The following is a 27,024-nucleotide window of genomic DNA, read 5'->3' on the forward strand; positions in this document are numbered from 1 at the left end:
AGTGTGGTCTCTAATTTAGTAAGATGGCCAGGAACTACATGTTGAACTGAACTTCAGCAGGGAAGCAGCCCTTCAGGATTCTGGCCAAAGAGGCAGGAAGAGGCTCTGCAGATGGTCTGCAGGCCAGTCTGAGAACTCTGGCTGCAAGAGCTCAGGGCCATCATCTCTGGCCTTACGGTGACCATGTAATCCTCAGATTTTCCATCATGGATACATTTTTCAAATATTCTTTGCTGCTGTCAAACCATATGCTGAACAACTGGTCCTGCTCATCAGTGTGGAAAACAGGCGCTGTGCCCAGGGCCCCTGAGTCTACAAAGAAAGATCTGGGTGGGATGGGCAGACAGAGCTGTATGTCACTGCTAAATGCTGAGACACTGCCTTGGGAAGAGGAAGACAGTATGCAGGTAGGGAAAAGCCACAGAAAGGGAAGTCTCCCCATGCTAGGCAAGCCCAACTCAGCCTCTGGCCTTCTGGATACTCCATGAGGTTTGGCAAGGACTTAAATCATCATCTTTCTCCCCAAAGGGTTAAGTCAAACCAACAAACAAAAAAATAATAGTGATAAAGCTTCCCCACCTTACCTAGAGCATGCTGAGGAAACAGGGTCAGGGATGAGTCAGACAGCATGGGGTGAGGGGAGGTGAAACTGACAGCAGGACCCAAGGCCTCATCTGTCTGCAGAAGAAGGGTGCTGGGGGAACTTTGCTTAAACAGTCATTCCAGCTGTGGTGAACCCACTTCCTCCCTCCAGAAGAATGCACAAAGAAGTGAATGCTTTGCACAGCAAAGAAGGGCAAGGGACAACCGCCAACCACAGCATGTGCTTCCATCGGCCATTAGGAGTGTCAACCCTAAGCACTTGGTGGCCCAGCTCTGGTTTACCAGCTCACCTGGAGGAGAGCATGGTCCAGAGAGAAGAAAATGTTACTCAGATGAAGCTGGAGAAGCTTGGCAAAGTCCTCCCAGACACAAAGAAGCATTCTGTAGTTGACACAACTATGCACAGAAGCCTCCCTTGCTCTCCCTGGCTGGCCGCTCAGCAGCCAAGCCCCCCCCATTGCACTCCAGTTCTTCCTAGACTCACCACACTGATCTCTGGGAGCCTAGGCTTTGCTCATCCTGGCTCAGAGCATGCTCCAAAATACTCCTTCCCTGGTTACCACATTCATACCTTCTTCCCAGAACCAATTGCCCAAGAAAGAGCCACCCACATACCTCTCTCTTCCTCCCCTGCTACAAATATACTGGTAACCCAGCCTTCCACATCAGACATTGGGACACTGCCTGGGGACTACCTGTACTATCCTCTGTGCCTTCCTAACACTCAAAGCACAGCTGAGCCAGGGGAGGTAGGGAAGTTGGGGGTTGTGGTGGCGGGAGTACACAGGCACTGTGGGTAACTGCTACATCTGAGAAAGGATAGTTTTTAACTTCATTTCCTGCCAGGTGAAGAAGCCTGGAGGATGCAGCATGCCAGGCTATCTAAATGGCAGGTGTTCTACTCTTGGCAGCCCAGGTTTGAAATTTGACTGGAGCAGAGTTCTTGACTGTTCTACAAGGTTCTGAGAGGGAAGCTACTCAGTCGAAGCAGTAACTATGGCTGTGGCCCTCCCTACAAGGCAAGGCATGCATGGCAATGCCAGAGCTGATGTGGTCTCCAAACATGCACTCTGACAGCTATCTGGGGTGGGGCTGGGTGAGGGGTAAGAGGGACCAGAAAAACAGGCAAGTAAGTGCCTGCCAGTTATCGTGGGTATATTGTACTGGTAGAGCCAGAAAGAAAAGGGCACAAATGGAGTTAGGATTAAAACAGACCCCCTCTAGTTCAAATGGATTAGGGAAAGGTTCTGGCATCAGAAACTCAAGGAGTGATTCAAGAGGTGGTACAATGCATTAAGTATGGGGCTCTCAAACGTGAAGCCTGGAGTTCAGTCCCCAGGATCACGTCACACAGTAATGCCCTGGTATATTCTCTTTCATTAAATACATAAATCTTTAAAAATTAAAACTTTCGGGAGTCGGGCGGTGGCGCAGCGGGTTAAGCGCACGTGGTGCAAAGCGTAAGGACCGGCGGAAGGATCCCGGTTCGAGCCCCCCGGCTCCCCACCTGCAGGGGAGTTGCTTCACAGGCGGTGAAGCAGGTCTGCAGGTGTCTGTCCTTCTCTCCCCTTCTGTTTTCCCCTCCTCTCTCCATTTCTCTCTGTCCTATCCAACAACGATGACATTAATAACCACAACAATAATAATTACAACAATAAAACAACAAGGGCAACAAAAAGGAAAATTAATTAATTAATTAATTAAATTAAAACTTTAAAGGACTCTGGTAGGTCTTTCCCCTTTACCTTCCCTCTGCATATGTCTGTAATTTTTTACATCTCCCCAGCAGAACTTCTCCCTCATTCCCAGTCTCTTCAGAAGGGAAGCAATCAATACCAGTCATTCGGGGAAGTGTCAAGAGAGCCCCAGGCCTTCAAAGTCTAATACCAGTGTTGAAGAAGGGGATGTTGCTAGGCCAAGGGACTCAGGAATTTAATTTGAGCTCAGGAGCCCAAAACTTCCAAGCAGAAAATTCCCAGAAGGCCAAGCATGAAAGATGGGCAGAGTGTGTGTTTTGGTTTGGATGCCTACGTTGATCAGAATTCTCCCACCTCTTGACTGTAGCCACAATATTGACAGGTTGCTAAGAGTTCCTCGAGGGCTGGAGCCCATCCCAGGGAAAGAGGAAAACTGCTCGAGTCGGCCTTGCCAGACCCACGGAGGCACATCACTGACCTCTGTCTTGCCATGGCAAGAAGCCCAGATTCGTTATATAAAAGATCTGGCCTGCAGCTAGAGCCTGAGCAAAAATACACAGACTAGAGCCCAGGCCTCTAAATCCAGCCAGGGAACATGTGAGGCAACCCAGCCTTGAGCAGACAAAGAGAAGGCCATATGAGGATTGGGGTGGAGGCCTCCTAGAAAGCTGGAAACAGGCCGCTACACAGACCAGTATAGGTGGGTGACATGGTATCTGCTGGCTGACAAAGTGTTGTAATCATGAGCTTCCATATATGAAGCCCCGTTCAAGTCCTGCTCCTCCAAGAAGCCTTCCGTGGCTGGAGATATTCAGCATTCCACTGAAAAGAGGAAGAGGTGTGTGTTCCAGGCCTGGGAGTGGAGTATGGATAACCTATCTTTCTGGCCCTTTTCAAAATAAACAGGGAATAATAACAGCACCCAGGGCTCCCAGGAAGCAGGCTTCCTCTGTCTACTGCCTGGAGTGTGTTCTTCACATCCTGTGCATGGGCCTATAGAGGGCTATCGAGCTTAGCAGCAGTAATTCTTGTTAGTTCAAGGTGGGCTATACCCATGAGAACCACCCTCTTCTAAACTGTGCCAGACATTTGGCTCCATTTCACTCCTTGGCTGTCTGTTTACTGGCCTTCATGGAACCAGCATCCAGACTCACAGGGGCCAAATTTTGTCCTCATTTCCTTATTCTTGATTGCAACATGCCAAGAACAGAACTGGGCATTCAAGCAATCACTAATAGCATCTGAAAAATGGATCTCATTTAAAAATAAATAAATAAATAAGTAAATAGGATCAACATGATATAGTTAGAAGAATAGGTAGTGGAAAGTGAGTATATAAAACACTGTCAATTCTGGCCAGCTGATGTGTGTGGTGTTCTCAAGACACCAGCCTGCTTCTGAGATTGTACACTTCCTACCCTGCTCTCAATTTCCCTGAGAATAACCCATTTGTTCTGCAGTTGAGCAGGGATGGGTTTTAAACTTACCAAAAAAGGGGGGGGGGGATATGATTCTTAAAATAGTAACTGCTAAGATACTAATGTCTTTAATCAAATTAAGAAATACATTCGCACTGACCAGTGGAATAAATTGAGAGCCCAGAAGTAAGTCCCCACACCTATGGACATCTAATCTTAGACAAAGGTGTCCAGACTATTAAATGGGGAAAGCAGAGTCTCTTCAACAAATGGTGTTGGAAACAATGGGTTGAAACATGCAGAAGAATGAAACTGAACCACTATATTTCACCAAATACAAAAGTAAATTCCAAGTGGATCAAGGACTTGGATGTTAGACCACAAGCTATCAGATACTTAGAGGAAAATATTGGCAGAACTCTTTTCTACATAAATTTTAAAGACATCTTCAGTGAAACGAATCCAATTACAAAGAAGACTAAGGCAAGCATAAACCTATGGGACTACATCAAATTAAAAAGCTTCTGCACAGCAAAAGAAACCACTACCCAAACAAAGAGATCCCTCACAGAATGGGAGAAGATTTTTACATGCCATACATCAGACAAGAGGCTAATAGCCATAATATATAAAGAACTTGCAAATCTCAACAACAAGACAGCAAATAACCCCATCCAAAAATGGAGGGAGGACATGGACAGAATATTCACCACAGAAGAGATCCAAAAGGCCGAGAAGCACATGAAAAAAATGCTCCAAGTCTCTGACTGTCAGAGAAATGCAAATAAAGACAACAGTGAGATACCACTTCACTCCTGTGAGAATGTCATACATCAGAAAAGGTAACAGCAGCAAATGCTAGAGAGGTTGTGAGGTCAAAGGAACCCTTCTGCACTGAATGTCAATTGGTCCAACCTCTGTGGAGAACAGTCTGAAGAACTCTCAGAAAGCTAGAAATGGACCTACCCTATGATTCTGCAATTCCTCTCCTGGGGATATATCCTAAGGAACCTAACATACCCATCCAAAAAGATCTGTGTACACATATGTTCTTGGCAGCACAATTTGTAATAGCCAAAACCTGGAAGCAACCCAGGTGTCCAACAACAGATGAGTGGCTGAGCAAGTTGTGGTATATATACACAATGGAATACTACTCAGCTGTAAAAAATGGTGACTTCACTGTTTTCAGCCAATCTTGGATGGACCTTGGAAAAAATCATGTTGAGTGAAATAAGTCAGAAACAGAAGGATGAATATGGGATGATCTCACTCTCAGGCAGAAGTTGAAAAACAAGAGCAGAAAAGAAAACACAAGTAGAACCCGAAATGGAATTGGCGTATTGCACCAAAGTAAAAGACTCTGGGGTGGGTGGGTGGGGAGAATACAGGTCCATGAAGGATGATAAATGACATAGTGGGGGTTGTATTGTTAAATGGGAAACTGGGGAATGTTATGTATGTGAAAACTATTGTATTTACTGTTGAATGTAAAACATTAATTCCCCAATAAAGAAGTTAAAAAACAAACAAAAAAAGAAATACATTAGCGTGGTCCAAGAGGTGGCACAGTGGTAAAGCTTTGGACTCTCAAGCATGAGGTCCCAAGTTCGATCGCCGGCAGCACATGTGCCAGAGTGATGTCTGGTTCTTTCTCTCCTCCTATCTTTCTCATAAACAAATAAAATATTAAAAAAAAAAAAAAGAAATACATTCACAGCAGCTGGGATAGGAGCTTCCGAGGGTAGAGCACATGACTTGCATGCTTGACCCAGAGCACTGTATATACTGGAAGTGGTACTGGGATGTCAGAAAACTCATGATGCATTTTTACATAGAAAACTACACCATGACTTTTTTTTTATTTATTGGGGGGATTAATGGTTTACAGTTGACAGTAAAATACAGTAGTTTGTACATGTGTACCATTTCTCAGTTTTCCACATAATACTCTAACCCTCCAGTTAGGTTGTTCTTTTTAATTTTTTAAAAATATTTATTTTCCCTTTTGTTGCTCCTTTTATTTTTCTTTACTGTTGTTGTAGTTATTGTTGTTGTTATTTATGTCATTGTTAGACAGGACAGAGAGATTTGGAGAAGAGGGGAAGATAGAGGGGGAGAGAAAGATAGACACCTGCAGACCTTCCTCACCGCCTGTGAAGCGACTCCCCTGCAACTGGGAAGCCAGGGGCTCGAACTGAGATTCTTACTCTGGTCCTTGTGCTTTGCACCACCTGCGCTTAACCTGCTGGGCTATCGCCCGACTACCTGCCCTTGTTTTTTCTATTGTTGTTGTAGTTATTGTTGTTATTGATGTCATCGTTGTTGGATAGGACAGAAATGGAGAGAGGAGAGGAAGACAGAGAAGGGGAGAGAAAGATAGACACCTGCAGAGCTGCTTCACCACCTGTGAAGTGACTCCTCTGCAGGTGAGGATCTGGGGGCTTGAACCGGGATCCTTATGCTGGTCCTTGTGCTTCACGCCATGTACGCTTAGCCCGCTGCGCTACACCTGACTCCCACCCCACCTAGGCTTGTCATGGTTTTTCCAACAACCCAATATTTGGTCCTATCTGTTTCTCTTTTTCTCTCTCATAGAAATAAAAATAAATCTGAAAAAAAAAAACTCTACATAACACTTCATATCTGAGATATTTCTCGCTCAGGTTAATACTGTTTATTCAAAAAAGACAAGGGACTGGATGATCTATGGTGACTCTTTCCAAGTTTAGGATTTGTTACAGTTACTCTGAAGAAAACCACAGAAAGCAGCTAGGAAGGTGGCACCGTAGATAAAGCATTGGACTCTCAAGCATGAGGTCCTGAGTTCAATACCTGGCATTGCATGTACCAGAATGATGTTCTAGTCTTCTTTCTTCTTTCGTACTTGCTAATAAATAAATATTTTACAATAAGTAAGTCTAAAAATAAATCTTTAAAAAAGGAAAAACACTGAAGGAGCTAAGCTGGGCTCCAGGGTCCTCCAGTATATTCACAGAACTCACAAACTAGGCTGCTGGCTAGGGATGCACTGTCCGTTATCTGGCAACTTTCCACTCCTACTGCGCCACTCCTACTCCTATTCCGGTTCTACGCACACCTTTGAGCCACCTCCTCTAACTGGTTGGGGAATGCAATGCAAACTCAATTGAACATTGCCCTCAGTTTAATTTTGTCAAGGTAAATCCCCTATTTTTTAAGACCTAGAATAAATTCCAAAGCCAGTGCTTGCTCACCCACAATCAAATGGAGCCCCATGAATAGTCAGAACCAAACTGGAAAGATCCAGACTGACTTCTCTCTTCCACCAGTCAGGTGGAGTATACAGTCATTTTCATTTAAATTGACAAAGAGAAACAAGCTGCTAAGCAATACAGGGTGAATATAGTAAAAAAACCTGGAGAAATTATTTCAGTGACTGAGAAGTTGGTAAGTAGATCAAAGGTGCCCTCAGTCAGCCCTCCCCAGCCCACATGCCCTCCTTTTCTATCCCATTAGGAAAGCGCTTCATTACCTGAGTGGCCTTGTCATTGGTACAGCAGGTGAAGGCCCCATCAGCGTCTCGTGGCCACTGGCCCAGAAGGTAGGAGCTGAGGATGGTGTCCAGGGAGAATGTACGTCGGACCTGGGATGGCTGAGGCCTACACACTGACTTTTCTGGGGCCACAGAACATGGGACACTAGCTGGAAGAGAGCACAGCCCACACATCTTGACATCAGCATGGAGGAAGGAGTCGTTATAATCAAGCTTCTCTTTTCTAGGATATCTCACCTAACTGCCACAGCCTCACTTGTATCCACCTCCCTCCTAATAGAATTTGAAGTGGCCCATGAAAGCACAGAGATTTCCTGACTTAACTAGTTGGCCTTTATCCGTAGAAACAAGTCTTACCATTTTATTTTGGCCAAGGGATTACTTTGTACATGTCCTCTGTCTTTCTTCCTGTTCCTAATGGACTATGAACCCTTAACATCCAGATCTCTATTCAAAGTTTCCTGAGAGCAGGATGGTTTCCCATGATTAAAGGGAACTCGGGGGGGGGGAGGGGGTCTTTTTCTTCCACTTTCTCTCTCCTACCTCCCTCCCTCCGGCACCCTTTGCAGAGCTCTGATGCACTGCACAGATTCAACCCAATTAACTGAAGGACTCTTCATACACCTCCTTCAAGACTGGTTAACTCAGGGAACCTAGGTGACCAAGACAAAGAGAACAATATAACTGCTTTCAACCACCCAGGATTGAGGAATTCAACTTAGGAAAATATATGAGGTTTTTTGTTCTCTTGTCTCTGATTTCTAAATGGGACAAAAGCAACTACTAATCCATTTTTTTTTTTTACCTTGGTTATGGCTTTCTTAAAATAAGGTAAAAGCTGAAGCTGTTGATAAAATGTAAGGGTTCTGGAATCAGCCGTAAGTTTCAATTATCTGGATGACACTCTGTTTTTTTTCCAAAGATACATTCAAACACTCTCCTATCTTAAGATCAACAAAGGCTCTTTCCTCTTAACAGAGCAAAGTTCTTTCACATCTATAGTAGTCCCTTGGTAATTCATGTGTGCACTAAGCACAGCAAAGGGAACTGGGAACTGCAGGTATAAATAAACTTGAAGAGCTTCATATTAAAAAGACACTAACAGGTTGGCAGTTCCTCAAAAAGTTAAACAGAATTACCATAAGATCCAGAAATTTTATTTATAAGTATATATACAAAAGAATTGAAAGCAGTGCTGTGGAAGAGATGTTTGTATACCCATAGTCACAGCAGCATTATTCACAAGAACCAAAAGGTGGAAACAATCCAAGTGTCCATCAATATATGAATGAATAAACAGAATGTGATATACACATACACATAACAGAATTAGTCCCAAAAAGGAATGGGCAGAGGAAATGGCTCAGTGATAAAGTACAGGCCCTAGTGCAAACCCACCACATAACAAACAATAAGAAAGACAAATAGAAAAGAACATTATAAACACTCTGTCTTCTCTCTCTCTCACAGAGTAAAGAAATTCTGAGACATAATACAATACGGTGGAACTTCAAAAACATATTAAGTGAAATAAAGTAGACAGGAAAGAATGATTGCCAGAAGACTAGTAACCCAGGTAGGTCAATGCTGTGGCATGCACAGTTCTGGTATCTCTTCTGGCATCACATGACAGACGATGGTGCCAGAGGCAGTTTTGGTGCTTGTTATATCTTCCTCTCCCTTGCTCCCTCACCCTGTGCCTCAATGAAAAGTGACCCCAGAAGTGGTGAAATCATGCCCTGCCTCATAAAAACAAAATATCCAAGAACAACTACTAGTGTATGATTCTGCTTACATACGATCCCTAGAACAGGCAAATTCATAGGGGTAAGAAATTAGAATAGAGGTTAGCAGGGACTTAAGGGGAGAAGGGGCTAGGTGATCATTGTTTATTGGTCAGAGTTCCTGCTTGGGATAATGAAAATGTTCTTGAAATGCTGATAAGTTGCACAACATTGAGAGTGCACTTAATGACATGGGATCGTAAACAGAAAATATTTACTTTTTTAGTATTATATTTTATTCGATAGAGACAGAAATTGAGAGGGAAAGGGGAGATAGAGTGGAAGAAAGAGAGACACATGCAGTGAAGCACTATTTCACTGCTCATGAAGCTTTTCCTCTGCCCAGTAGGAACTGGAAGCTTGAACCTGTGGGTCCTTGAGGGTGGTAATGTGTGCTCTCAACCAGATGCGCCACTACCTGACCTCAGTAGAAAATGTGTAAATGTAAGTTTTATGCTAGGTACATTTTACCACAATGTAAAAAAGACACCAACAGCATAATGTACATATTCCAAGTTATTTAAGTAATTTACTTACATTTTGACATCAATATTGAATACTTGTGATTAATACTGAACATGCAGCATTATGTTCTACTTCATTCTGCTCATTTCATATACCCATTTCCAGGAATCAACAATCCACACATTTTTAATAATGACATAGTATTTCAATGGTTGGCTTAGCCACTCCTATAACACTGTGCATTTGAGGAATTTCCCTCTCCCGATTTCAGTGTCAGAAATGTGACTGCAGGGACTACGTTGGGGCTCAGTTTTTATCTAATTTCTGGTATACTTCTTTTCTTCCTCCTCCCCCAACACTGTTCAGCTCTGCTTCTGGTGGTGTGGGGGAGTTGAACCTAGGACCTCAGAGCCCCCGGCATTAATCTTTTGCATAATTATCATGTTATTTCCCCTTACCCCCCACCTACACACACACACACACACACACACATTTCTGCCATATTTCTAAGCCATCTCCTTCAACAATCACAAAACATGTGCTCATCTAAAATTAAAATGACTTATGCGCCCAGGAGGTAGTGTGTGATAGTCTGGTTCTCTTTCTTCTTCTCTTCCTCCGCCTTCCTCCTCCTCCTCCCTCTCTCCTCCTCCTCCTCCTCCTTCTTCTCCCCCCCCCCCCCCAGAGCACTGTTCAGCTCTGGCTTATGGTGGTGCAGGAGCTTGAACCTGGGACTTTGGAGCCTCAGGCATGAGAGTCTGTTTGCATAACCATTATGTTATCTACCCTCCACTCTCCTCTTCCTTTTTCTCTTTCTCTCCCTCCTCTCTCTCTCTCTCTCTCTCTCTCTCTATATATATATATATATATATATATATCATTAATAAATAATGCTTTAAAATTTTTTGTAATTACAAAAGCAGTAATTATAAATTGTGGAAAAGTCAAGATATAATAACAACAACAACAACAACAAAAAAAAAACCCCAAGCTCTATCCATAGATAATCACTGATAATATACTAAGATACTTTATCTTTGAGGATCTGCCTTCTGCATATATGCATGTTTTATATACACACATGTATGCTTAAAAGTTATAAATGGAACCATACTATGCATATTTCTTTAATATATATGCCCTTTTGTTTTCTTCCCAACAGAGTAGCTCAGCTCTGACTTCTGGTGGTGTAAGAACTCAACTAGGGCGTTGGAGCCTCAGGCATGCATCATGACTATGCAATGCCTCCATCCACTTTGGACTATATTCTCAGCATGTTATAATCATCTTTCCAAAGCAATACATTCATCTGTAACACATTCTTTTTCAAGGACCTAAATATTTCTGTTACAATTCTGAAAAGCTCTTTTCAAATATGATAGCCAAAGTTCATGTTTTTATTCCACTTACCTTTCCTCTATACTTCATTTCTTTTTTTTTTGTCCTTGTTTTGTTTTCATACACCTCACTCCTCTTAGTCTCTCTGTCCTGGATAAACTATGCCTCATACCATTCCCCAGAGAAGCCTGGGGCTATACCTCTTCTGAGGTTTCACACATATGGCCCATGTTGAAATCTGATCCACCTGTCAGGGCCACCTAGCTGCCTCCATCTCCACAAAGCCTTTCTGATCCCCAGAAAGGAATGTCTCAGCAATTTCTGAGTTTCTCCAGCACTTTGTACTGATTCTCCTAGGATTTACCACCCTCTCTTTTGTGTTATGAGTATTTGTAACTACTAGATAATAAAGAACCTGAGGTCAAGGACTGTCTCTAACTTATTTATCTTGTATCCCCCACAACATAAGGCCAGCAATTGGCATGCACCTGAGTACTTGAATAAAATCAACCATCTGTTACCACATGCGGATAACCTGCTCTAATTCTACCATGGGCTCTAAGTTTATTGTCTGCCCTGCATATCCATGCTCAGCCCATTTCCCCTGAGAAAAGATACCATAGCTGCTTCGCTTTCTTTCTGAGGCTCAGGAAGGTCTAATCTTCCTTTTATTCTCTTTACCTGGTTACCTATTAACCCAGTATTACAGGCACACAGATTCAAGCTTCAACTTTTATTTCTTTTTTTTTTAATTTTTTGAATATTTATTTATTTTCCCTTTTGTTGCCCTTTTTTTGTTATTTTAGTTATTGTTGTTGTTAATGATGTTTTTGTTGTTAGATAGGACAGAGAGAAATGGAGAGAGGAAGGGAAGACAGAGAGGGGGAGAGAAGGACAGATACCTGCAGACCTGCTTCACCGCCTGTGAAGGGACTCCCCTGCAGGTGGGGAACCAGGGGCTTGAACCAGGATCCTTATGCTGGTCCTTGTGCTTCACGCCTCGTGTGCTTAACCAGCTGCGCTACCGCCTGACTCCCAACTTTTATTTCTAATGCTAGCATTCCAACTACTCACTTTTCTATCCTGGGCTTAAGATTTAAAAAAAAAAAAAAAAAGGTGGCAGTCTCAGGGGAGGTGACACAGTGGAAAAAGTTCTGGACTTACACGTATAAAGTCCCTAGTTCAATTCTTAGCACATGTCAGAATGATACTTCTGGTTCCCTCTCTAGTTCAGTAAGTAAATAAAAATTTAAAAGTAGTAATCTGGGTATTTCTAGGAGCATCTTAGCAATCTGCTATTAGACTAGACACTAAAATGTTGGTCTGTGGCCCTCCAAAGCTGTCCCCAAGAACCCAGTGATGTGGCTGGGGCTCTTGGAATTAAGTCTACAAGATTCCAGGACATAAAAGCAAACGGGGGTTGGGGGGAGAGGCTGGACAAGAGACTGACATGTCATACTTCTAACAGCTTCCATCACTGCTCAAGGAAAAGAACTCTGATTCCAGGCCTGAGAAAGAAGCCATGGGGTTTTTAATTTTTTCTTGGAGTTCACTCTCTCAGCCCCTCAAAAGTTGCTACTGAAAAAAAAAATTCTCGGGGTGAGGCGGTAGTGCAGCAGGTTAAGCGCACATGGCGTGAAGCGCAAGGACCGGCATAAGGATCTCAGTTCAAGCCCCGGCTCCCCACCTGCAGGGGGAGTTGCTTCACAAGTCTGCAGATGTCTATCTCTCTCTCCCCCTCCTCTCTCCATTTCTCTCTGTCCTACCCAACAACAACAACGACAATAATAGCCAAAACCACGATCAACAACAAGGGCAACAAAAGGGGAAAAAAAATTATCCTTCAGGAGCAGTGGATTCGGTAGTGCAGGCACTGAGCCCCAGCAATAACCCTGGAGGTAAAAAAAAAAAAAAAAAAAAAAAGGAAAAATTCTCCTTTAGATTCTTTTCCTCTCTGAGGCCCTAAGTAGTAGCCTCTTATACTTAAACAGTACTTTCAAGTTTTATCCCATTCCCACAAAGGACTTTTGTTCATGTGTGTAATCTTCTACTCTCCTGTCAACCTGAACAGGAGCCAGGGAAAGACTGATAAGGTAAGGAAGGCACAGAGAGGCCCAATCTCCCATTGCAAGCCAACAACAATCCCACATCTAAGTCCCAGCTTCCTCCTCGTACATCAGTCTGAAGGGCTCGTGACCTTTGTGCACCAGGAACACCCTCTCAGTGTCTCCCAGTTTGCTGGGGTACCAGGAGGAAGGAAGAATTCCTGTTTTAGTCTCTTTTCAAAGAAGGGGATGGGGGTGTGAGCCTGACCAGGGAGTCTGCAATAACCTTTGTTCTGAGGGTTGATTTAGTTTTTGAAGAAGTCTTTGAATGCTAGGCTAAAACATTCTATTATCTCCCAAGGACAATTGAAACCAAACCCATTTTGCTCAGTTCCCACTGCCCTTCACATTCCACCCATTCAATGAGCTGTACTAGGGCAGCACTCAGAGGTGGTACTTCCCTCCCTGAACTCCCAGGGCTAAGAAAGACTCAGAATTCTGGAATTTGGTGTGAGAATCCAACCACCCATTTTGGTCAACACTACATGCCTTCTGGCTACCTCTGACCAAAGTTATTCACAAAAAACTCTGAGGACCTCATGGGTCCTGGCTTGCTTCTCCATACACACAAAAACCGAAACAGAAAAGAGGGAGGGAAGGGGATGAGAGAGAAATGGGGAAGAGAGAGAGCATCAGAAGTAACAGCCAATGACCCCCTCCATTCTGCCAGACTTGCATCTCACTGCACTTAAGATGAACCAAGGACTTGCCTCAGTTTCTTTTCCTTAAATGAGACAGCTAAACTTCCGCCTTATTTCTACAGTGACCACATCCTAGTACAGACTGCTGGCACAGCTCCTGGGCAGCCACAAGATGACAGAATTACCTTCTGTCTCAGAGGCCTCAGAAAGACCAATGTCACCCCCCAAACTCCCAAAGTCTTGGCATGTCCCAGGCCCTCTGAAAAGATTAAAATGTCACATTTCTTTCATGTCCAGAAAATAATAGGAGGGAGCATTTAAAAGAGATTAGATTTTGATAGGAATAAAGAATTAAAAAAAAAAAACTTGCTCCAAATAGTTTGGTGAGAATCTGCTGATTTGGACAGCACACTTGTTTAAGGGCTAAACCATTGTGTTGAGATTCCTCCAAATACAACACAAAGCAAAGCAAAAGCCAGATATGGACATGTGTTGTGCCATTCTCAAAGGGGCCACAGGCTGGCACAACATGGCCTCCTGAACTCATCTGGCAGGGCCACGGATGCAAGGGATCTCGCTTTGATGGTGGCCAGCACCAGGCCAGTGCTCCCATCTAGCAAACAGGAGCATAATCCTGGCTGAGTTCTCTCTTGGGTAAAGAACAGAAGATGAGATGCAAATATGCTTCAAAGTTTTCATTAGATAATATCCAACCATTAACGTCACATAATCCTTCAAGATGGAGGAAGAGAGCCTACAGGGAGAAGGGCCTAGCCAGAGTCGAGTTATACACCCACAAGCCTGGGCTCTTATGGGAAGATGTCCATGTTGAGTATCAAAGTCCTTTGCTTTACTCATCTAATAACCCAGTCATGGACACCACCTTGAGTAAATGGTGCCGGGGAGTAAAGCTGTGTGTAGACTTGGTCACCTATAGCTGTAGCTCAGCACTCAAGTTGTGCTGCCCAGTGAGGCCTGTTCATTCGGGAACAGCCCTCACAACATAGTGGTGACTTCTCACAGCATAGTGCTGCTGAAAGAGGGGCTTATCCTTCATGGGCAGACCAGAAAGGTCTGGCTTTGGGTTTCTGCCCTGCCAATTGTGTGATTATGGTTAAAGGAGAAGCATGGAGAAGTCAGAGGGCAGGGGTAGATAGTATAATGGTTATGCAAAGAGACTCTCATGCCTGAGGCTCCAAAGTCCTAGACTTAATCCCCCACCAACACCACCACCAACCAGAGCTGAGCAGTGCTCTGTAGAGGAAAAACAGGGGGAGGGTAGTTGCAACGGTTGCTTGTGGTTGGAGGATGAACTGGTTTTTATTTCTGGAAAGTCTTCCTCTCAGATTTGGGAAAGACAGGGGGAAGGAAAAAGGACAATCGGCTCCCCTATCTGAGAAGAGATGCCCAGATCATGACAGGCCATGACAAAGCAGCAGGCTGCCGGGGCACCGGCTGGGTGGCTGCAGGAGGGTGGAGTGTCCTGTTTACAGCACTGTGGGGTATTATCAGCCCATCGCATGCAGCAGCCTCCACAGCCCAACCACCTGGTAAAGCACACTGGCATGGAGCCAGGCCATTTCACCATGCAGCTGAGCAGTGGCGGATGCTTTGGTTCTTGGACAACGGCAAATGGAAAAAAACAAAACAGCACACACCAGAGATAAGAAGCCTTAGGTGCTATCTTCCAGAGCCACTTGGCCCTGTCTCCCAACTGCTGCATTTGCATGACTTTGGGGAGAAGGGACCATTGGTGGAGGTCAAGGGTCGACTCAGGTCTGTAGCCAATAGGGCAGAAAACACAAACAGACAAGATACTGAGCCAAGAGAGAGCTTGGCACCCCATGTAGACTGATTCATTCCTTCGATAAGCTGATTTTGAGCGTCCACCATAAGCCTGGTCTATAAGACAGATGAGGCTGAAGTGGGGAAGGCTGAGTGCCTGAACGTGACCCCTTGCTGATGCTTCCTGAGAAGGACCATCTATCTGTATCTCCTGTTCCTTCATTCCTCTGGCTGGAAATCAACTCAGGCCTGATAATCTAAACAACCCTCGCCCTAAGAGGAGCCTGGAGAAGGGTGACAGCTCTTAGAAGGGCAAGGGGTCAGGGGAAGGAGGAAGGTGGTAGATGATGTAGGAAGTGAGGCATTTGTGGCTGCTCTTCTCAGCTTGGCAAGAGAGATGCTATGGGGTGGAGGCTCAACAGTTCACAAACAGAAACAAGCCCCAGTTTAGGCAGCTCTGGGGGCTACTTGACTTACTTCAACTATCTCTGTGGAAAAGTAGGAAAGAGAAGTCTGGGCAATCAGACAAGGCTACTGTTCTACTCACCCTTCATTAATACCAGTAAGAAGCCTAGTTATCCCAAAACACTCCAAAGGATGACAGAATAAGGAAGAGATACATGGCAAAGACTCAACTACTAGCTGGTTCAACAAACCAGTTATGAGTCACTTTCTCATGTTGCTGGGCTCTGAAGCATTATTAGCAATAGTCTTCGCACCTCCCCACTTAAAGAGAAAATAACTTCTAAGAACAGAAGTTGTACATATGTTGGAGGAAATAAGAAAATGCAGATGAGCAAAAACTGAAAAATAAAAACTATGCACACTCCCACTCAGTACCACTATGCACACCCTTACTGCTCCCTCTCTGTGCATGAATGTGTGCATATTTTTACTTTTAGTAAAATGAGGCTGGGTTGTACATGTTTTTCTACAATCTGCTTATTTCAGCCACTGATTAAAGAATCAAGATGGAAAACAGACAAAGGCAGGGCAGCCCAGGAGACTACGACAGAGCATATGGTTGGACATGGAAAGAAGAGGTCCTGCCCCATCCAGTCTGCTAGCTGAGCTGCAGCACTTTCATTGGGAAGATGCATTAATCTGTACAGAAGACAAAGTGCAGTGGAGATTCAGACTTCTTTTTTTTTTTTTTTCCTCCAGGGTTATTGCTGGACTCGGTGCCTGCACCATGAATCCACCGCTCCTGGAGGCCATTTTTCCTCCCTCTTGTTGCCCTTGTTGTTGTAGCCTCGTTGTGGTTACCATTATTGCCATTGTTGATGTTGTTCGTTGTTGGACAGGACAGAGAGAAATGGAGAGAGGAGGGGAAGAGAGAGAGAGGGAGAGAAAGATAGACACCTGCAGACCTGCTTCACCGACTGTGAAGCGACTCCCCTGCAGGTGGGGAGCCGGGGGCTCAAACCGGGATCCCCACGCAGGTCCTTGCATTCTGCATCACATGCGCTTAACCCACTGCACCACCACCCGACCCCGAGATTCAGACTTCTTTAAATGTGTAGTGAAAAGGCAAAAACAAAACAACAAATTTTGAAACATTTTCCTAATTACAGATTTGAAGTAAGATAGGGAAGTTCCTTCCAGCAGCTTCACAGCGATGATTTGTCCATCTCAGTATGTGTGCAGGGATTACAGTGCAGGCACAGTCTTCTGAGCTCCCTGTGGTCCAGCAGCACTTATCTGCTAACTCAGGAACACGTGGCTTTTGGAGGGAAGTTGTGGTAAAACTGAAATCTCCAATGTGACTGTATAAGAGTTAGAATGCCTCCTTGGAAAGCCCAAGCAGACTCCATTCATCCCAGCTGTGAAAATTCAACCTGGGGCTTTGAATGCTTCTTTCAATACAAAGAAATAGCTTGTTTCAACTCTAACAGGGAGTAGAAACTAAGGAAACATGATTAAAAATACATTTGCAAAGAAGTAAGAAGAAGGAGAAAGAGAAGAAGGTAGCACCACATTTCCCACCCCAAGACTTACCTAATTAGGAAGAGTGATATTTATATCCACATGACAAATATCTCAGTTAGGCGTTCAACTAATTATGAACTCCACATTTAAGTGTGTAGCTCAACTGAAAGCATTTTGGCTTTGTATCTGACACCCCAGGATGCAGACCACATCTACAGGCAGCTGGTGAGAAGAGCTAGAAGAAACCCATCTGGAGATGCTATTGTCGGGGCAAAGAAGGAATATGCTAACTCTTCTAAGAAGGAAAAGGGTGGTCCCAGAATGTGTGTGTGTGTGTGTGTGTGTGTGTGTGTGTGTGTGTGTAACTCACACACTTATTCAATTCTAAAGAAGCTGCAGTTAGAAGAAGTGCACATGGCGTGAAGCTCAAGGACCCGTGTAAGGATCCTAGTTCAAGCTCTGGCTCCCCCCCTGCAGGGAGGTCACTTCACAGGCGGTGAAGCAGGTCTGCAGGTGTCTATCTTTCTCTCCCCCTGTCGTCCCCTCCTCTCTCCATTTCTCTCTGTCCTGTCCAGCAACAATGACAGCAATAACAACAACAATAATAACAACAATGATGAACAACAAGAGCAACAAAAGGGGGAAAAGTGGCCTCCAGGAGCAGTGAATTCGTAGTGCAGACACTGAGCCCCATCAGTAACCCTGGAGACAAAAAAAAAAAAAAAAAAAAGCAAAACAAAATGCTAGTAGTTACTGATTTGGATCTTGCTTTTCTCTGTCATCTACTTGACCTCTGAAAGAATATCATAAATGAGGGGAGGGGAGGGGAGGGGAGGAGAGGGGAGGAGAGGGGAGGGGAGGGGAGGGGAGGGGAGGGGAGGGGAAGGGAGGGGAGGGGAGGGGAGGGGAGGGGAGGGGAGGAGAGGAGAGGAGAGGAGAGGAGAGGAGAGGAGAGGAGAGGAGAGGAGAGGAGAGGAGAGGAGAGGAGAGGAGAGGAGAGGAGAGGAGAGGAGAGGAGAGGAGAGGCGATAAAGAAGTGTCTTACTCATCTCCTGGGCTGCTATACACTGCTTTCTGTTCTGAATGTGTATACTTCACGTTCTCATGGACTCTCCTATGGGGGAAAGGACAGCACTTCCAAGGTGTTACAGCTGATGATGCCACATGATGGGGTCATAATACACCCCATCAAGAATGAACTGACTTCCCCAGTGATACAGAACTAATTGAGATACATGCATTTATAAGAAATAAAGAAGGCATTTTTGCAAAGTACATTTCCTACCCTAGTGTTTCAGTATCAGATTAAACTAGAATGACTACCTGGCTGCCTTGCCATGGGAACTACTACACCAAACGGAAGGTTTCTACTCCTTTCTCCTGTTAGGAGCCAGGAACCTTCATGCCTAGATCTCATTGGTTTATTTTATTTTATTTTTTTATCTTTATTTATTGGATAGAGACAGCCAGAAATCGAGAGGGTAGGAGGAGGTAAAGAGGGAGAGAGAAAGGGAGACACCTGCAGCACTGGCTCACCACTTGTAAAGCTATCCCCCTGTAGGTGGGGAGCTGGCGGCTTGAACCTGGGTCCTTGTGCATTGTAACATGTGCTCAACCAGGTGCACCACCACCCATTCCCAAGATCTTATTGTTTTACCCACTAGACATTTTGGGTGGGCCAAGAGGATAAAGAAGACAGCAAATAAAACAAACAAAGGATTCCTTTTTTCTAGTAAGGAAGCTGAAAGAAAGAAAAAAAAGAGAATAAGAACAGGATTACAGATAACTTTCAAAGTTTTTTGCTTTGTGAACAAACTATGGTTTATTTTTAGCTCCATCTAGCTTGCATTCTCCCTGACTTCAAGTCAGCTGCCAAACAGCAGTGTATGTGTGACTAATATTCAATTTAATATCAACTCAAGTCATGCAAAATACCCAGAATATGACAGAATGTTATGGTACCATTTGGTGCCTTCCCCCAGTGTCCAGTAATATCAACCAGCAACCCCACCCCCAGGAAGGAAAAAAAAAAAAGCTTTCACTCTTTTGAGCTGCTATTTTACACTCACAACCATTAAGGTTAATTTCGATCTGATTTTCCATTACTCCTAAAGTTAATATCTCACTCGGAGTGGGGGTAGATAGCATAGAGGTTATGCAAAGAGACTGTCATGCCTGAGACTCCAAAGTCCCAGGTTCAATCCCCCCACACCTCTATAAGCCAGAGCTGAGCAGTGCTCTGGTGTTTCTCTCTGTGTCTTTCTCTCGCTGCATCTGTCTCAAAAATAAAATAAATAAAATACTTTTAAAAATAAGTTTCTTTAAATATATATATCACTCAGGAAAAGGCATCATTAGATGCCCAAACTGCTAAGAGAAAACACTGTAAGGACACCTCACAAACCACTTAAGAGAATAATGTCCCTTTACAATTAAGGGAAATCTGATGGTCATAACCTCAAGTGATCAAACTTAGCACTACTAATTATGGACATTCTGACATAATGTGTTTCCTGAAATGTTTTTGTCAAATATATCTCTCCTCTACCAAAATCAGGCTCTAGACTTGACTTTCCATCTGAAGGAAATATAGAATAGCAACAAATTCAATGCCACCATGAGAAAAAGTCAGAAAAATACAGAATGAAGGACAGCTAGAAGGCAACCAATCTGTGCATTTCAAAAATCAGTCATCAAAACACCAAATGGGGAGTTGGGCAGTGTCGCAGCAGTTAAGCGCACATAGTGGGAAAGGCACAGACCGGTATCAGGATCCCATTTCGAGCACTCGGCTCCCTACCTGCAGCAGGTTCCCTTCACAGGCGGTGAAGCAGGTCTGCAGGTGTCTATCTTTCTCTCCCTCTCTCTGTCTTCCCCTCCTCTCTCCATTTCTTTCTGTCCTATCCAAAAACAACAACAGCAATAACAATAATAACAACGATGATAAACAAGGGCAACAAAAAAGAAAAAAAATAAAGTTATACCAAAAAAAACCCAAAAACAAACAAACAAAAGTAAGTTTGGTAATAGATGGAGAGTTCTAGGTAGACTTGAATAACAAAAGCAAATAAGATCTGAAAAAAGTAAATAAGAACTGAAACTTGGGTCAACAGCGAAATGTGAAATGCACTGGGTATTAGATGGTATGGATATTTATTTTCATGATGGGCCACTGAAGTAAAGGACAAAGTACCCTATTGATTTTCAATTAGTTCAGAAAAAAAAAAATACACATATCCATGCACATATTTATGTCTAGACATACATAATACACAGGATAGAAAGGAGATTAGGCAGTTATGGCAAAAAAAGTATCAGTGAGTGTAGGTAAAGGATACATAGGTGGGGCCGGGTGGTGGGCACCTGGTAGAGCACACATATTACAGTGCACAAGGACCCAGGTTGGTGCCCCCAGTCCCCACCTGCAGGGGAAAAGCTTTGCAAGTGGTGAAGTAGTGTTGCACTATCTCCCTGTCTCTCTCCCTATCACCGCCCCCCTCTCAATTTCTGACTGTCTATCCAATAAATAAAGATACTAAAAAAATTTTTTTAAGAAAAAGAGTGGGGGGATGATACATGGGCATGCACTGTGTCTACTTACAACTTTTTGGTGGCAGGTTTGAAAACTGTTTAATAGAGGTCTGCCCACTCTCTGAAGGGAGGCTGGCTCAGCCTACTTTGCCCCTTATAGAAAACTGGTTCTAAAATGAGTGCAGCTTAGAATGTTCCTAGCTGTGAGCCAGGACTTCAAGCTTAGACTGACAGGGATGCAGAGGTTACACAGGCTCCTGTGATAAATATGAATAGATATGGGCCCTAGGTCAGATCAATGGGGTTAACAGCTAATGGTATTTATACCACTATATTGTTAGCTTTCCTCATACTTGGGAGCTCTCTTCCCTAATCCAGCTTTCTAGCCCTATTCTCAACTCTGACACCATCTTCCCAGACAATACTTTTATTCCAGTTGCATATTAGCTATCAAGCCTCTGGACCCCACCTGCAGTGCAAGAAGTTTCATGAGTGGTGGAGCAGTGCTACAGGTGTCTGTCTGTCTGTCTGTCTGTCTTCTCTCAGTCTCTATCAGGAAAAGTCTATGGCCATATCACCCTAAACATGCCCAATCTCATTTGAACTCAGAAGTTAAGCAGGATTGGGCCTGGCTAGTAGTTGGATGGGGAAAAGAAAGGAGGTGAGGAGAGGGAGAGGAAGAGGAGAAAGAAAGAGAGGCCAGGTAGTGACATACCTGGTTGAGTGCACATTACAAAGCATAATGACCCAGGTTTACGGCTCCAGTCCCCACATGCAGGGGGGGGAAGCTTCACAAGTGGTGAAGCAGTACTGTAGCGCTCTCTCTCTCTCCATCTCCCCCTTCCCTCTGTTTTTCTCTAGCCAAGTAAAAAATTTTTTAATTTAAAAAAAAGAAAAGGTTAAAAATAAACCTATGTAATAGGTTTATAAAAAATTGTACCCATGTGAAAATGTTTACTTGATATTTATTTTTATGAGAGATAACGAGTGAGAAAAAGAGAACAGAGCACTGTTTCGTATGACATATGGTGGTGCCAAGGATTGAACTTGTGGCCTTCGGGCCTCAGAAATAGAAGTCCAGGGGGAGTCGGGTGGTAGCACAGCGGGTTAAGCGCAGGTGGCGCAAAGTGCAAGGACCAGCTCAAGAATCCCGGCTCAAGCCTCCGGCTCTTCACCTGCAGGGGAGTCGCTTCACAGGTAGTGAAGCAGGTCTGCAGGTGTCTTCCTCTCCCCCTCTCTGTCTTCCCCTCCTCTCTCCATTTCTCTCTGTCCTATCCAACAACAGCAACATTAACAACAATAATAACTACGACAACAATAAAAGCAGGGTAATAAAAAGGAAATAAATATTTTTTAAATGTTTTTTTAAAAAGAAAAGAAACAGAAGTCCATGGTGCAATCAATGCATTGTCTCCTGAGTCCTTCTATTTTCATATCAAGTTGTGAGGAAAGAAGAGCTACATTAATTTGGAAAGATAGAAATTCAATTCATTTCTCAGTGAGGGTCTAAGTCATTTAGCTTTTCAATTTTGGCAGGCTTTAGTCAAATTCAATTGAGTCACTGGTCTAGGCTTCTAATTTGGGAGAAAAAGAAGGTAGACAAGAAGAAATGAAATTGTGAATGAGGCTTAATCTGAGGTAAGGAATTGAAAGATGTAAATCAGTACAAGTTAGAATAAAAATACCAAGTGAATGCATCTTTATTTGACCTTTAAGTCAAATTAAGAGATACCACATCACCCCAGGAGCCAGAACCAATTTGTGGGCAGAATTAAAGATTCTTATAGGTACAGAAGCACAGTTGGAGTTAGATATAATCTCAGATCTCTCTAGCCAAATTATCCTTGAACATCCATTTGTCATTATTGTTCTTCAAAGGGGATGTGGAAAGTAGAAAGATTCCCAGAGAAGATGGGGAGAAAGGGAAAAAAAAAGCTAAAGGGAAGGTATCTAGGTTCCTGGAAGAAGATAAAATGAATTAGAATTTATTAGCGCTGACCTGGGAGGTGACACAGTAGATAAGATATTGAACTCTCAAGTTTAAGATTTTGAGTTCGAACAGTCTCAACTTGCTCTTTCTCCTTCCCTCTCCTATAGAAGAATAATTAAATCTCTCTTAAAAAGAGAATTTATGGGAGTCAGGTGGTAGTGCAGCAGGTTAAGCGCAGGTGGCACAAAGCGCAAGGGCCGATGTAAGGATCGCAGTTTGAGCCCCCAGCTCCCCACCTGCAGGGGAGTCGCTTCACAGGTGGTGAAGCAGGTCTGCAGGTGTCTATCTTTCTCTCCCCCCTCTGTCTTCCCCTCCTCTCTCCATTTCTCTCTGTCCTATCCAACAACAACGACATCAATAATAACTACAATAATAAAACAACAAGGGCAACAAAAGGGAATAAATAAATAAATATTAAAAATAATAGAATTTAGGGGGGGCTGGGTGGTGGTGCACCCATATTACAGGTTTGAGCCCCCACTCCCCACTTGCTGGGGGGATGCTTCACAAGCAGTGAAACAGGGCTAGAGGTTCTTTCTCTTTCTCCCTCTCTACCTCCCCCTCCCCTCTCAATTTTTCTAAGTCCTATCTAAAGCAAAATAGAATGAAAAAAATTAGTAGTCACCCATGTGGGTGGCAAAAGTGAAGGGCAATAAAAAAAAATTAAAAAAAGAAGAAGAACTTTGGTTAGGAGTCTAGCTAGACTAGAGAAAAAACTTTCTCATCCAAATAAGGAAATGCAAACAGTTTTCATGTCTGAGGCCCTGAGGTGACAAGTTCAATCCCTAACACCACATAAATCAGAGCTGATCAGTGCTCTGGCACTGATCTCTCTCTTTATATCTGTCTCTCTTTCTCTCTCATTAAAACAAAAATAAATAAAACATTAGGGGGGGAAAAGGCTAGGGAAAAATGTCTGTAGCAATTAAAAAAGAACTGACAAGGAAGACAACATTAGCCTTTACATAGCTCCAGGGAGAGATAATCACATGCCCTCCCACCCCACCCCAGATGGCTCAACATTCACCCCTGCTGCGAACAAAGTCAATGGGAGATTTGCTTTACCCAGGCTGGTCAGACAGCTGTGTTGTGTATTCTCAGATGATTTCTTCCACCTCCTCCCCTAAGCAGGAAACTATAAATAGTGCTACTTTACCTGTGGCTAGTCACAAGCTGAAAGTGCCCCCACATAACTGGGCAAAGTGGGAGTAACCGCCAAATAGACATCAGAGCTCAGAGGGCAGGTTCACTCACTTGCTACACCTTACCAAGTTGGAATCTATCAAAACTAACTCTCTGAACCCTATTCTGGTTCATTTTGCTCTGAGTTGGGGGTTTGGGGAGCTCTCAGCTTTGCAGGGCCTGGATGGTACAAAAAAAAAAAAAAAAAACACAGAATTTACCTGACCTCCTGGATCTAAAACACTAATTGGAATTTTCCTTCCAACTCTCACACCCTTTGAAAACTCACAGGAGGGACCAGGTGGTGGCGTACCTGGTTGAGCACACATGTTATAGCACACAAGGACCTGGGTTTGAGCCCCTGGTCCCCACCTGCAGAAGCAAAGCTTTGCAAGTGGTGAAGCAGGGCTGCAGGTGTCTCTCTTTCTCTCTCCCTATCTTCCCTACCCTCTTGATTTCTGGCTGTCTCTATCCAATAAATAAAGATAATTAAAAAAGAAAAGAAAGAAAACTCACAGGAAACACTTTGGCCCACTTGTAGAAAGTTTGCTATGATTATAGCCATCTCTTTACTCAAGTTCTATTCTGTCCCCAGCTCCAAAAAGAAGATTGCCAAGACTACATTCATCCAGTGGCTCCCTACCTGATCCCTGACATTCTAGAACTGCTCTGGCCTGCTCTCAAATCAGAAGCAAATTCCCAGACTGTGCCCTGCTTGTGGAAATGCCCCAAAGTTTGCAGGACAGCATTCCAGAGCAGTCCCAGATCTGAAGCCCTGTCTTGCCAGTTGTTCAGATGCCGGTTGTTCAGATGCCTCATGGAGGCTCAAAGGTTATGTAGTGCTTCCAGTCTGAAAAGCAAGAATAGGTGGACCTTCCGGGAAGGTGTTTTGGTTTGTTTTCTTCCAGAACACTGCTCAACTCTAGTTTATGGTAGTGCTGGGGATTAACCTGGGTTTTTGAAGCCCCAGGCATGAAAGACTTTTTGCATAAACAATAATCTTTCTCCCCAGTCCCCCAGAATTTGTGAAAGGTATGATGTTGGTATGATATTTTTTCCTATCCTCAATATATGCCTGAGAGCACAGATGACTTCACAGCAGGAGGACACTTGTCAGGTCACCTCCCCATGTGTATTTCAGAGGCAGAAGAGGACTGGCAACATACCCCACTGGTGGGGAAGTTACACCACCTCCTATTTAGAGGATGAGCTTTGTATCTGCTCTTAAATCAGGAGCTGCTTCACAGCATGTAACCTTCTTGTGTAAGTTAGGTCAGAAAAGGCTTATCTTCCTGAAGCCAAAGGAGAATTTGATCCAGGCAAACAGTTTGGGAAGTTAATTGCCAAGATGTCCTAGCCACACCTTTGAGAACTGGAAGGTAAAGGTCAGTTGTCATAGAAGCCTCTAAGCAAAGGCTTCGTCCATTTGCACAGCAGCTTCAACACAAGACCTCTGAGCTATGCAGAAGCCAACAGAAAGGAGGGGGACAGCATTTTCTTTTTAAAATTTTATTTACTGGATCGAGACAGCCAGAAATCAAGAGGGGATAAAGAAGGGGAGAGACAGAGAGACACCTGCAGTACTGCTTCACCAGTTGCAAAGCTTTCCCCCTGCAGGTGGGGAGCTGGGGCTCAAACCTCCATCCTTGTGCACTATAATATGTGCACTCAACCAGGTGTGCCATTACTGGGCCCCAGGAGATAGCATTTTTCTCATTTTCCTGCATCTTGCCCTGATTCTGAATGCCATCTACCCAACATTTATTTTCAGATACACCAAAGTTAAAAAGAACCAGAGAACAGTGGAAGTAACCTCTGCAATTTGAAAATAATAAATAAAACTAAAAAAAAAATCTGGTAGTCTGACAGGTGGCACAGGGGATAAAGCACTGGATTCTAAAGCATGAGGTCCCAAGTTCAATCCCCGGCAGCACATGTAACAGAGTGATAGCCGGTTCTCCTATCTTTCTCATTAATAAATAAAATCCTTTAAAAAAATGAATTCTGGGGCGGAGGGTAGATAGCATAATGGTTATGCAAACAGACTCTCATGCCTGAGGCTCCAAGGTCCCAGGTTCAATTCCCTGTACCACCATAAGCCAGAGCTGAACAGTGCTCTGGTTAAAAAATAAAAAAGTAAAACAAAAACAAGTGGCTAAAGACTACGCTGGATACAACAAAGGCAACAAAAGGGAAAATAAATAGATAAAATATTTTAAAAATAGATAAAATTTAAAAAAATTTTTTAAATGAATTCTGGATGTTTTCCCCACCTGCACTTAAGAGTGTTTTTTCATGTAAGAAGAGGTAATAAGACAGTAAATGTTTGCACGGCAAAGATAACTCCCCTGGATAGTGCGCCTGCTTTGCCATGTGCACTACCCAGGTTCAGGTTCAAGTCTGGTCCCCACCACACTGGTGTAAACTTTGGCACTGTGGTGTGTGTGTGTGTGTAGACAGTAAATGCACATAGACCCATTTTATTTTTTCCCTCTTGTTGCCCTTGTTTTATGGTTGTTGTAGTTATTATTGTTGTTGTTATTATTGTTAGATAGGACAGAGAGAAATGGAGAGAGGAGAGGAAGACAGAGTGGGGCAGAAAAAGATAAGACACCTGCAAACCTGTTCCACTCGTGAAGCAACACCCGCCCCCTATAGGTGAGGAGCCAGAGGCTTGAACTAGGATTCTTATACCAGTCCTTGCATTTCACGCCATATGCATTTAACCCGCCGTGCTACCACCGACCCCCCCCCCCCGCCATAGATCCATTTTATATGGATTGGAGCTTATAGAAAAAAAGAAAACCCCTTAGATGACAATTTAACCAGCCTCATGGCCCTGGGTGATTGCATTTAAGTTAAAGGACACACTAAAACAAAAGATATTTAAAAAAAAAAAGCGGGACTCATTCACTAACTTCAGTTCTGGAAACTGGGTGTGTGGGAAGAGAGGGGGGTATTCTGGTGCAGCGGCTAGGAGATAGCTCACCTAACTGAGTGCACACTATACCATGAGAGGAT

At 43.7% G+C, this 27,024-nt stretch overlaps 1 protein-coding gene across 2 annotated transcripts in view; it reads right to left on the minus strand.

The window, feature by feature from the left end:
- The window catches only part of FAM117A (family with sequence similarity 117 member A), a 69,483-nt gene that overhangs the window by 18,625 nt on the left and 23,834 nt on the right, over positions 1 to 27,024 (minus strand). For both annotated transcript variants that reach the window (XM_060203674.1, XM_007525624.3), the window contains exon 2: positions 7,233 to 7,402. In XM_060203674.1, the coding sequence (XP_060059657.1) occupies positions 7,233 to 7,402 (170 nt within the window). The remainder of the gene's footprint in view (positions 1 to 7,232; positions 7,403 to 27,024) is intronic.

This window comes from Erinaceus europaeus, chromosome 12, assembly GCF_950295315.1.
Source record: "Erinaceus europaeus chromosome 12, mEriEur2.1, whole genome shotgun sequence".
NCBI lineage: Eukaryota > Metazoa > Chordata > Mammalia > Eulipotyphla > Erinaceidae > Erinaceus > Erinaceus europaeus.